General features: G+C 44.5%; 2 protein-coding genes across 6 annotated transcripts in view; both read right to left on the bottom strand.

The window, feature by feature from the left end:
• Positions 1 to 4,212: 4,212 nt before the first annotated feature.
• Positions 4,213 to 8,899, bottom strand: LOC128878476 (uncharacterized; the record flags this gene model as incomplete). Its single annotated transcript, XM_054126709.1, has 1 exon — positions 4,213 to 8,899. A coding segment is annotated over one exon (450 nt), but the record flags the coding sequence as incomplete, so codon positions are not given.
• Positions 8,745 to 12,344, bottom strand: part of LOC128878725 (LIM domain-binding protein 2) — a 191,382-nt gene continuing 187,782 nt past the window's right edge. For all 5 annotated transcript variants that reach the window (XM_054127183.1, XM_054127184.1, XM_054127180.1 and 2 more), the window contains 3 exons: positions 10,532 to 10,656; positions 9,826 to 10,068; positions 8,745 to 9,070 (listed from right to left, as the gene is read on the bottom strand). In XM_054127183.1, the coding sequence (XP_053983158.1) occupies positions 8,969 to 9,070; positions 9,826 to 10,068; positions 10,532 to 10,656 (470 nt within the window). In that variant the 3' untranslated portion in view covers positions 8,745 to 8,968. The remainder of the gene's footprint in view (positions 9,071 to 9,825; positions 10,069 to 10,531; positions 10,657 to 12,344) is intronic.

Below are 12,344 nucleotides of genomic sequence, written 5' to 3'. Positions count from 1 at the left end.
AGGGAAATTATAGAGAAATGAGCAAGGAATCGAAGGGAAATTATAGGGAAATGTGCATGGAAATGGAGGGAAGTTAAAGGGAAACGTGTAAGCACATGAAGGGAATCGAAGGGAAATGTACCAGGAAACGGAGGCGAAGTAGAGGGGAAATGTGTAAGAAAATGAAGGGAAATTAAAGGGAAGTGTACCAGGAAATGTAGAGAAATTAACGGGAAATATACCAGGAAATGGAGGGAAACTAAAGGGAAATGTGTAAGGAAACGAAGGGAAATTATAGAGAAATGAGCAAGGAATCGAAGGGAAATTATAGGGAAATGTGCAAGGAAATGGAGGGAAATTTAAGGGAAAATTTGTACGATGCTGTATATTACGTCAGTCTTCGTGAGTTATTAGGAGATGTTAAAATATGTTAGAAGGCGTTAAGAGTTGTTAGTTGATACGTTCCGGATTTCCTCCGTGCCATCTCTTCGCATATCATGTTCTCCCGATACCAAAATGTGCCCCTTTTATGCGGCAACCTATGTTACCAGTCTTGTCGGTTCGGTTGTCAACAATTAGGGGCATCTTCTCGCGCCTAGTGTCTAGCAACCCGCCCTGCGGTTTGTAGCTTCGGTTGCCAATGATCAGGGGCACGTTTCCGCGCCTAGTAGTTGGCAACCCGCGGTGCAAGCTATAGTTGAAATCGATTTGCAACGTTGTTTGCATTCTTGGAGGCGGTCACAGTATTACAGAAGGTGTTAGGTTGTGTTGGAGGACTTTAGGAGGTGTTAGGTGTCGTGTCAAACATAACACATTTGAGTTGAAATCTTGCCGATGATACACAACTTCAAGATTATTCTTAATTTTTCATAAATGTATGTTGTTTTATATTTGTGCCCTCACGATCTGCATTTGTATTTGAATAAATAAAACATTGTGTACTTAGGTAGAGTATTATTATTATATTATCGCACTCAGTAGTGAAATTGTAATATTGTTAGTTAGAAAATTATGTTTCGATCTATACATTCTGTAAGGACGTTTCGAGCATACTGGTTGCGCCATCTACGGTTGAAAACGTAGAACAATTTGTCTACACACTTGGATACTTTATAGTAGATGGCGCCACGTACTTTATCCATTAAAAAATAGAAAATTTAATTTAGATTATTCGCCACTTCGAACGAATTTAATTTTAATGAAAAGTATAACATAATGTAACAGTTAACGATCAAATTAATAACGCTAAGAACTACTACGTATCCACGTTCCAGCAAACGTGCTCGATATAGCGTAAAAATAACTCGTAACAATGCATGTTAAATACTTAAATAAAACTTTTAAAGATGTAACTTTCGCGTATGTAAATCAATGCTTTCCAAATAACATAAACGATATTCTTTCCGTAGATTTCAACATATTATTAAACATCCAAGTGTTTCGCGACCGTACTTTTAACATTACGACATTAACATTTATACTCGAACTTTAATTACTTTTCATTGAGTCAGAATGAACGACGAGTTCGAATATCATTTTTTTATTAACGTTTTGTCAGTTACAATTTTGATTACATACATATAATGTGGATTCTTCTTTAAACACATGTCGCTATGATACAAATGACGAGGATAAAAATTTGGAGTGCGTAAAAATGTAATTAGATGACAATTCTTTTTTTTTTTTTTTGTTTGTCTGTTTGTTCGCTTCATCTTGTCTTCTTCTTTATTACTTCATTGGTCATGGCGATGGGCCAACTTAGAATGTATATTAATATAATATACCGAGCTGGCCCATGTCCACTGGGGGGGGGGGGGGGGGGGAAATGTGAAATTAATCCCTTGATCGCGTTTTATTATTTCTTTTTTTTCTTTTTTTTTTTAATCGTCCCTAATTCGCTAATATTTTCATTTCGCTTCCCCATTTTTTGTTCTTTTTATACACTATATCGGTGCATATTCGTCGCTCAAGACTGGTCCAGCATTAGCGATCGACCGACGCGCTGATCGAGAATCTCGAGTATCTTTCGCACCGACCGTACAGGCACGGATTCAGTGCCAAATTCAAAGGACCAGCGTATTTACAAATGAACGAAAACGGCTTCGTCCGACTGTCGCCCTTCCCTTTCGTTTCGTTTCCGCGTCGTTCAACCCCTTCGTCTCTCCATTTGCGAGAAAAACACGTTTCGTCTGATGAGTAAATTTCTGTTCTCATCTATTAACATTTACCGTTAATATCGCTATCATTTGGCGTTTGTTTATAGCGTTGTCGACCGATGAAAAATAACCTTAAATAAAACATTAAAGGCGAGTAAAAGGTGGGGCGGTGTTTGACTATTTTTATTCAAATTATGTTGGGATTTGTACCAAAGCAATTCGATCTTATCGATTCATTTTACTTTATAATTTAAGGCCTTCGTTTCGAGAGGCCGCCTTCTGAAGCGTAATTTGTATTATTGGGAACAGAATAGAAAGGCTTAGTTAAAACGGGTTAGGGTCGAGTACATATAAATAAGAAGTAATTTCTTCTTTTTTTTAAAGAAGTAAAAGTTTCAAGACGCGAGGGGTTGAAATGCGTTCGACCAGCTATTTCAACGACGAACGAACGCGACGCGTTTGTCGAAGGATTTTGAAAAATTGCCAACCGAGACGGACGCGTCACGCTCCATTCGAGAAGGAACGGGGACCAGAGATGAGCAAAATTCACGCCTAGATACGAATCTCGAATAAAGTATACCTAATCGTTTATTTATTATCCGTCGAATAAAAATAAAAATTCCAATTATAAGATCAACTCTTAGAGGTAGACGATTTTAAAATAAAAATAAATTACTAATGCGTCTTGGATCGTAAAAGTTACAATTTTCACTTATCGACAGGACCGTATTAACGTAGGGGGGCACAGCTGGGCACTTGCCTAGGGGTCCCATCCTAATCTATGAAACGTTCATCTCACGTGTGGATCAAGTACACTTTTTACTTACGATTATTTACTGATTTTGGTACAGTGATTAAACGGGAGTCGGACGCGCACATAGTTCCATTTTTTTTCTATTTCATTATCAATATCTCTATGGTCCAGAACATTATCAATATCTCTATGGACCAGTTTTTAATCAACCTAGCCCCAAAGAGTTAACTAAATTATCAATAGATTTTAGAACACGAAAGAAATTTAACGAAGAAAGACGAAATTAATCGTTGTATCGACTATAAATCGTTGTGCGTTGATTTGATTAAATTGTTATTTAAATTCTGCTCATCTCCGAGAGAAATAAAGAAGCTCGGCTCCGTTTCGAAGAGCTCCGTGACGAGAGCGCGAGGATACGGTCCTCTGAACTTGGAACGACGATAACTTTTGCTCGTTGCTTGTCAGCAACGAGCACGTTTCTCTTCTCCCTTTCAGCAATGTACACGGGAAATGCCGGTTTTATCGACAATTGCTCGAAACGCCTCGTGCAGACCGACGACTGGATACTCGCGAGGAAGAACACAAAGCGTACTCCTATTAGAATTTTAGTATTTCAGGGGAGGACTGCAAAGCATTCGATCTATGGTTATAGTTTATCGAGGTATCCGCTAATCAATTTTTTATTTAGCAATTATCCTTCGAATAACAAAGCACTGCGAATATCATTCTTCAATCCTCTTTTGAAAGTGTATTTTCTCAATCTAGCAATTATTGCATCGATCATGCTTATTTATTTTTAAAGAAAATTACAAACCGCTAAGAAGGTGGGGCTTTTTTTTACCTCGATACCACTTCTTCCAAATCTTTACCGTAATTTTTTCGTTGTTTCCAGAGTAATTATTTCCGCCATCTTCTAATTTCTATTTAGAAATACTTTTTAGTCTCTAGTTAGAACGTTAACGCTAAACCTACCCAATTGATCAATGTCAAATATTTGTCTAAAACGACACAATTATTAGCAAAGCTTCTGTCGCAATTTTTGGTAACATTTACCGAGATAATTAATTATTAGGCGTAGAAGTTAACTCTCCGCATTTTTGTATTCGATTGTTTATAACTCTGGTTTAAACAGATATTTACTTGTCGTTTTGGTACATTAAAGTATCAACCTAAGTCTTCAACCTGATCTCTATTGCAATTTATCTATACATAACAACAATAGACAAAATTTGTTGGTTAATGAACCTCGAACATATAGATACACTCTAATAGCCATCAGTTTGAGACCGAAGTATTTTAACGTAATTAATTAACGTAACAAAAGTGAGTATTTCTACTTAAACTAGAATAATAAATGAAGGAATATAAAGTCGCATAATTAATTTGTACACCTAATATATTGGTCAAATGATTCGTCCTTCCCTCCTTTAAAACAAATTTAGTGCCAAATCGAGTCGAATAGTTTTAGTACTTTTGCCGAGATAAAAATTCAGCTTTGATTTAAGGAACAATTCACGTTATTCAAATTTAACGTAATAGTACAATAGGTTGTTCTAGTGTTTAACAAGTTGTCGGATTGAAACTCGTTAAAAAAAATGTCTACGATGTTCAAGGTTTGTCACGAAATTGTTGAAGATTAGATTAATGTTTTAACCTCGCCAAATTTATTCCCATCGTCGCCTTACTTTTAGAATTAATTTCTTCAGTTTCTTAACGTGAAGTCTTTTCACCCACTTTCAAAGAAATGGTCTCGCGCCACTCTCACTCGGTCTGCACTTGGCGTTACGAGTCTGGTTTGTCCACCGGTTACGCGTGTGCTCATCTCGCTAACAATTAAAATTTTTCTCCCTATTCGCTTAATCGCTTGCGTGTACCTCCTCCCCCTCGTTTTTTTTTGTTCGTGTCGTTTAAATTCAATTCACATTATTAGGGTATAATAATTAATTAATTAATTAATTAATTATAATAGTGTCATTATAATTCGTAATAATATACAACATTTGTCAATAGATCATTTATCCTAAAACCCACCGCATGCTCGTGTCGAAATAATCATTTAGTCCTGTTCACTCCCTCTCTCTCTCTCTCTCTCTCTCTCTCTCTCTCTCTCTCTCTCTCTCGCTCTTTCTCTCTCTATTAACCCATTCTTGCTATCATTTTCTCTCGCTCAAAGTATACGCTCGCATTCTCTTTGCCGTTACTTTCTCGCGCGTCATGCACACACTCTGCTCCGTTATTATACGAAACCACCCCCCTCGAAAAAAGAACCCCCTTCCACCATTTCTCTTCGCACACTCTCACGCCGTGGGACTGTACTGGCTTCACGCGTAGCTTATCTATCTAATTCAATGATTTGTAGTTGCAAACTGTACCTGTCTGTGTACGTATGATCCGTGTACGTGTACGCCTCTGTCGTCCCTTCGCCCAGATCGTCGCGTCCCCCACATCTTCGTCGCGTTCTTCGCCTTCCAGAAAGCAACGCGGGAGGGGGCGAAGAAAATTGAAAGGACCGAGTCGAGTGGACAGACCTTACTTCGCCGCAGGGCGACGCTTTCCCCCGTGTATGTATCAGTGTCTGTTTATACGCGCGCGCGTGTGTGTGTGTGTATAATGCATGACGTGTATACGATGACTTTGTACATATTCGAAAAGTTCTATATCCTTCACCAGAGACGCGCGTCTGAAGTGGAACCAACCCGAAAGCGCAGAGTTCAATGGACGTGATGAAACGCCGACGTTCGTGCCCTCTCCCCTGACCCTCGCGACACTCGGTCCGACATGGTGGACCAGTGCGTGTTCTCTTTTTTGAAAGCGTTCGCCTGACGTGCCACGGTCGAACACCCTCGGAAGGGTTGAACGTTACAGTCTCTGCAATGTTTGCAGCCACCCGACCTAGCGAACAACCCTGAACACAGGTATCATTCTCTCGGACTTTCTTCGACCGATCCGGCTTCAACAGATTCGGTTTAACGCGATCGGCGCCCGAGGACTCGACCGTGGCACGCCTGGCGCTGTAATCTCGGTGATCTCGAGCGGTGAACGGACTTTCGCAGCGGGTAAACGCGTCGACTGTGTCTACGGTAGCTTTTTCTCAGCTTCGAGGGACGCTCCAATCGAGCCGCCTGATTTTTGCTTCGGAGTTTACGGTGCCGTCGGGTTGGATCGAAGCTCGCGTCGAGTTCCTCGATCCATCGTCGACCACGCCTGGCTCGACCATCGAACAATCCTCGAAGGAGTCGAGCAGGGCGCGATCGACGAGCCGAAACGGTCGATCGGACTTACGGTTACGAGAGGAATCGGGGCCGAAGTCGAATAGCGGCGAAGAGACGGAGAACGTCGGTCCGACGGATAAAAGACGCAGAGTGTTTCAAGCGGTTTCAGAGGGAGATTTTTGTTTCTTTTCTTTTTTTTTTATCATCGAATTACGATCACGAAGCGGAGCTCGTACCAACGTCGTGTCCTCGTCGTGACACCGGTCCAAGTGGCGAAACTAATAAATACAGACGTGTACGTGTGATGTGATACGTGTCACGATATACAACTAGAGCGATGTTCCTTTCTTACAGTTAAGGTTAGCGTACTACGACCGCGCAACGACCTCGAATCTATTTCTAATATCCTCTTTCAAGTTTACAAGTTCGAGTAAAGACTGGAACGAAAATGGAAATGGTGATCGAAGTATGCATAAGTTTTATAGGATACGTTTAGATAAAATTGCGTAGATGTCGATATATCCTTTCCTTTTGTCAAGTTGCATACAAACACAAATGAACTTCGTTACTCGTTGCTCGAAGAGTGTAGATTCCATTTGGTTAGTAGATTCATCGCAAGAAACCTACAAAACTTATCCACACACCCAACGAAACGCGTGACAGATTCGAAGATCGCGACGACGATGATTCGATATAAAGCTCTCGGACGCGACAGGCTACGCGGAGCGGACTCGGCGATCCTCTCGAGTCAGCTCCGCGCGTCGCGTCGCGCGCGTTGAATCGCGGCTCGACGGAGATTCGAGCGTACGCTGTCGAATCGTCGATGTGTATATATAATGCCCCGTTCTGCTTGGCTCGAGAGCTCATCAGCGAAGGAAGAGAACACAACGAATCACGCGGATTAATACAAAAAATAGGAACAAACGTATAAGCATACAATGAGGAACATATACATTTATCATGTACGAACGTAACGCGCAAGGAACTTTATACTAGAATGATTCGTAATGTACGTAATCGGTGGATGGTTTCCTCTCAGTATGTCTATGTGCGTGTATGTGTGTTTGGTGAGCGTCGTTGTTTAACGAAATTCGATTAAGTAACAGAGTTTGCTCGCGACTGGACGCGCACACCGGGCGGACGAAATGGTACTGCGCTCCGTTGGAGAAAAAGAGAACGGTCACACGACGATCGGACGCGGGTACGGCGCTTGCGCGACTCGGGAGCTACGGGGGCCGGTGCTAGCACCCGTCGATAATTCCCGATCGTCGACGCGAATTGCTTGAAAACCTCGGCTTCTGCGTTTCACGTGCAAAATACCTTCGCTCCCTCTCTCCTTTCACACCGTGGTCTCGTTCCGTTCTTAATATTAGTAACAACAAAGGGGTGAAACGTTACAATGACGTCCACGTTCGCGTTTTACTTTTCGTTTCCCCCAGGGGCAATCAGGGCCGGTGCGTTGGCGTTCGATCGTGGGCTCCGCGCTTGAAAATTCTTCGAGTCTAAGAGACGATCCGTTCTTCTGACACACCCGCATCCTCTCATCTCTCTCTCTCTCTCTCTCTCTCCCCCCCCCCAAAATCCCAAAACCCTATTCGACATCACACCACACTCTCCTATCTCGCATACGCTTGCACAATACGTCGTACTTACCATATACCTCTTACAATAATTTTTTTTTTATATTCATTTATTCTATTAATTATATCAATACTGTTGACGGATAGAGATTCATTCACAGCTCCGGCACCAGAGCGAGTGATCGTCTCTGCCGCAGCGCGTGGCGTTCTTTTACTGTATTCGTTTCAACCTCGATTCGTTTTTCCCCCCCGTCCCCAAAAAGAAGCGTTTCACCGCCCAGTCGATCTCCCTCTTTTATTTTAATTATACTTTTGTCCCTTGTTATCCTTTCTTTTGACATATTATGTTTTTTTTTTTTTATTTTTGTATCACACGAGCTTAAAAGCTCGGGCCTCCGACTCGAGGCCGTGTCGCGGTCCTCGCCACGGTGTCCCAACGGGTGCGTTTTCGTCCGCTTCCGGAGCGTCCTCCGTCCTCTTCGAATCGAGACGATACTCGTGGACACCGGCGCGTCCCTCTCTCCCTCGTGTCCAGGGATTAAAAAACGAGACTACCCTCGAACGGGAACAGTGCGTCCATCCTCGACCCTCGCGGTCGACGGAATCGGTCGCGGCGCGGGTTACCTCCGTCGACCGAACCGCTCCGACACCCACCGGACGCGCACCAATCTCTTCCAAGCGTCGTGTCTCTCTGAGTCTTACTCCGGGGTCGCTCTACTAGCGACCCGCGCCCTCCCCCCGCCCGGTTAATCGACACAGACGATTTCATCACTTGTGACCACGCTGAGCGAGAAAGTACTCGATCTGCTGCAGGCAGATCAGCTGCTGCATCAAGCTCTGCAGCGGGTCCTGGCCCTGAGATTGTGAGGTCTGCTGGCCTTGCTGAAGCGGCTGCGTCAAGCCTCCACCAGTAGGCTGAGCAGCCGGCGGCAGCATCGTGCCTGCTGGACCCGACTGCTCGGCCAACAATTGTCGCTGAAGCTGTTGCGCCTGGTAGTGCGCCACCGCCACCAGTTCCGAGGATTCCATCCCCATGGAGGCGGCGGCGGCGGCCGCAGCCGCGGCGTGGCTCAATTGCACGTGCTGTTCCGCGTGGTGGCTCGACAGCCCGGTCTGGTGATGACAGGCCAACGGGTGCACGCCGACGTGGGACAGCCGGCCGGCCGCGGGGCCTGACGAGGCCAGGTAGGCGCCGGGGAGGTTAGAGTTCTCGCCCCGCTAGGGAGCCACGTTCTTGGGCCTGCGCCCCCGTCGCCCCCTGGTGGGGGGGCGCGGGGACTCCTGGCCTCACTGGCTCACCGCGGGGCTCTTCTTGTCTTGTTGTTGCTGACTGTTGTCCTGCGATCCCTGTACACCTGACTGCGCCCCACCCTGGCCGCCTTGCACACCCTGGAACACGACAGACGCGAGGTTAGTTACGAACTTTGGTTACCGTACAGGCTGGTCCACTGAACGCGGCCCACCTAGAGCTCTTGGCTGTCTCGAATAATAAGCGGAAGCGTTGTTCGCAAAGGTTGCGCGGTTTCGAGGTGGAAGAGTCACGACATAGATGGTTTCTTCGTGAACGAAGCCATCAAGGAAACGTTAAGGGTGGGAGTGGAGAATTCGATAGAGATTCGAAGACTATTTTGAAACTAAGAGTTCGCGAGGTATTTAGTTGACGAGGAGTTGGAATCTTCTCGAGGTCTTCTCTATCCACGAAGAACGCATTAATGTCTCTTTCGCAATCGCGTCTCTTTGGAAGCTTTGCAATTCTTGCGAGCAACGGTTCCACCGATTATTCGAGTCGGTAAGAGTGTCAAGGTCGTCTGTGTCTAGTGAGCCAGCCTGTACTCCGAACGAGATCAACTGGCCGCTCAAGGCCACTTCCCCAACCGTGAATCACGCCAGGCCCGACTCCTACTTTCACGCCGTGACACCTCTCTATTTGAGCGACAGAGAGCGTGTGAAAGATGGAGGGACGGGGTAGCCGAACGCTATGGTAGGGATAGCTGCTCAGCGGCCTTGAACGGCCAGAACTTTCCGACCCCATGCGCAGTGGGGACATATATCCATCTGAATAAAGGAGTGAACAGTGGAGACAATGAAGACACAAGATGCCGTCGTGTATCCGCGTGTCGTTGACCAACGAAAACGATAATTACCTGGCTACCGGGTCCTCCCTGTGGCGGGCCAGGACCACGATCTGGCGGCCAAGAGTTCCCCGGTGTCGGTTCCGAGTGGAATTGGTGAGGATGCGGGGGTGGTCCACCGGACGTGTCGTGACTGTGCGGATCCAGACTGTTCGCGGCGTCGTATTGGGTGTTCTCCAACCTCGTGATCAACCGTTCGTCTTCGTCGCCGAAATCGCCTCCCATCAGCGACGGTTCACCCACAACCATCACGTCCTAGACCGACGGGAAATCAAGGAAACGTTAAACGATCCGTTCACCACTAACTTCACCGTCATGGCATTAGGAAATGCACGATAACTCGTTTACCATCGTTCCTATAGCAAAATCGCGAATGACGATATTTATCAACAATTAAATTTTGAATCTTTTTTGTTATATACAAGTTTTCGATAGGATCGATAGTAACCGAGATATCGCGACCCTAATCTGGCTAACTACATCTGTACCGACTACTAGAAACTTGAGTTAGGCAGTATAAAATGTACGCTAACTCGTTTATCTTCGCGTTTGGAGCAAAATGGCAAATAACATCATGTATCGAGAACTAAATTTCGAATCTTTTTTGCCCCGGAAAAATTTACGGTAGAAGTCACGTAACCGAGATAAAGCCGCTTAATCGCGAGCAAAATATCGACGTTTTAGTGAAAGTGTCTTCTCTGTTTGACGAATGGCTCACCTGCGACGCCAGAGAAAAATTAGGCCCCGGCGATCTCTTTTTGCTCGGCGCCGGGGGCGCGTTGTTCCCCGGGCCCGACGTGCTGCCCTTCCGCTTTCTTCTTTTGCTGGCCGGCCTCTGGGACTCTGAAAGAACAGATTCGCGATGAACCATCGGTGCTCAACGGAGTTGGCGAACGACGCTAGCCATGTAGCAGCGCGCTAAGAAACTTCAGACCGCTACCCAGCATTGGACCTTTCTTCGCATCAAAGGTCTCTGACACACACAAGCATGGCATGCATCGGTGGACAGAACAGAATAGATATGGCACGTTTCTAACATTACGTCTCTTTCGTCCATTAAAGCTACTTAGGAAAAGTCTGCACTCACGTAGGATCTTTACAGAGAAACACGCATTGCATCGAAGTTACCCGATTTAGCTCGAACGCGCTCGGTTCCACGATTTCGTCGACCTTGACGGTGTAAGGAGAGGATAAGCCGCGATGGGGGGAAACTGGTTGGTCGTAGGTGAAACAGGAAACGCGGTGCACGCATACGCATGATAAAAACGGAAGATAAGCCTGCGAAAAGAAACGCAAGAAGAAGGCGCACGCGATGCTGGGTCGATTGGAAAGTATCAAGGAGTGGCTGTTATCTACTGACAGCGATCACTCGCGAAACGGACCCTATCGCGAGCTAGGTCAGCACGATATTTCTAACGGAAGCTTTAAAAATTTACGATAAGCAGGTACGTTTTCAGCTTTGTAATCGCGATTCGGTAAGTAATATGTGTATGCGCAAGTTTAATAAGTCTTCGTGCTGAATTAGTTTGTTAATCAAATGGACTCTACGCTTATGTCAACAACTACAGTTTATTAATCGTTCGTTTGGTTGCGAGTTGACCAAGCGTGTCAATAACAAAAATACTTGGTCTAAATGTAACATATGAAACTTATGCATACACTTATTAATATTATGTTCATTGACTTTACTCCCATTATAGAAGTCTTAAAAGTTTATACTATAAAAGAGAACGTTTCTATCTGCAGAATTAGCTCATGGTTTCGTAGCTAATACCAATGTTATAGTTATGGATTTTAGCGTTCTCCTGCGTGGAGTCCAGCCATCCAGCGTTATTTCTGTATCTCCGTGCTAGTAACGATGACAACGATAACGGACGTTCAGCCTAGTGTTAAGTCAATAAAATTAGCATCGAAATTTGAATACGCTGCTTGTCCTGGCGAAATTTTCCTACCCCGTGAGCTATCCTCCCTCCAAGAGGCCACGCTTCAATGGTGTTCTAAAACAAGACTAGTTTCCACTATACGCAGCACCTTTGCACCGAAATTTGAAAGAGATTTGAAATACTGGAACCATAGGACCGACAATTGGCCCATAGAAGATTAATTTAAAAACGATTCCAACAGACGAAATAAATATTGTATAACACTAATGCTATAAAATCAAAAATAAAACGATAAACACAGGAAAATAACTCCACCATAAGGCAACCTAGATCTTCCTATACAGGGTGTCCCAAAACTCGGGGAGGAGCCGGAAATGGGGGTAGCTGAGACGATTCTGAACAACAATTCCTTTGCAAAAATGTCCTAAAACAAGACTAGTTTCCACTATACGCAGCACCTTTGCACCGAAATTTGAAAAAGATTTGAAATACTGGAACCATAGGACCGACAATTGGCCCATACAAGATTAATTTAAAAACGATTCCAACAGATGAAATAAATATTGTATAGCACTAATGCTATAAAATCAAAAATAAAACAATAAACACAGGAAAATAACTCCACCATAAGGCAACCTAGATCTTCCT

Source organism: Hylaeus volcanicus, chromosome 6 (genome assembly GCF_026283585.1).
Source record: "Hylaeus volcanicus isolate JK05 chromosome 6, UHH_iyHylVolc1.0_haploid, whole genome shotgun sequence".
Classification (NCBI taxonomy): domain Eukaryota; kingdom Metazoa; phylum Arthropoda; class Insecta; order Hymenoptera; family Colletidae; genus Hylaeus; species Hylaeus volcanicus.
This window is presented reverse-complemented; position numbering and strand designations above follow the sequence as displayed.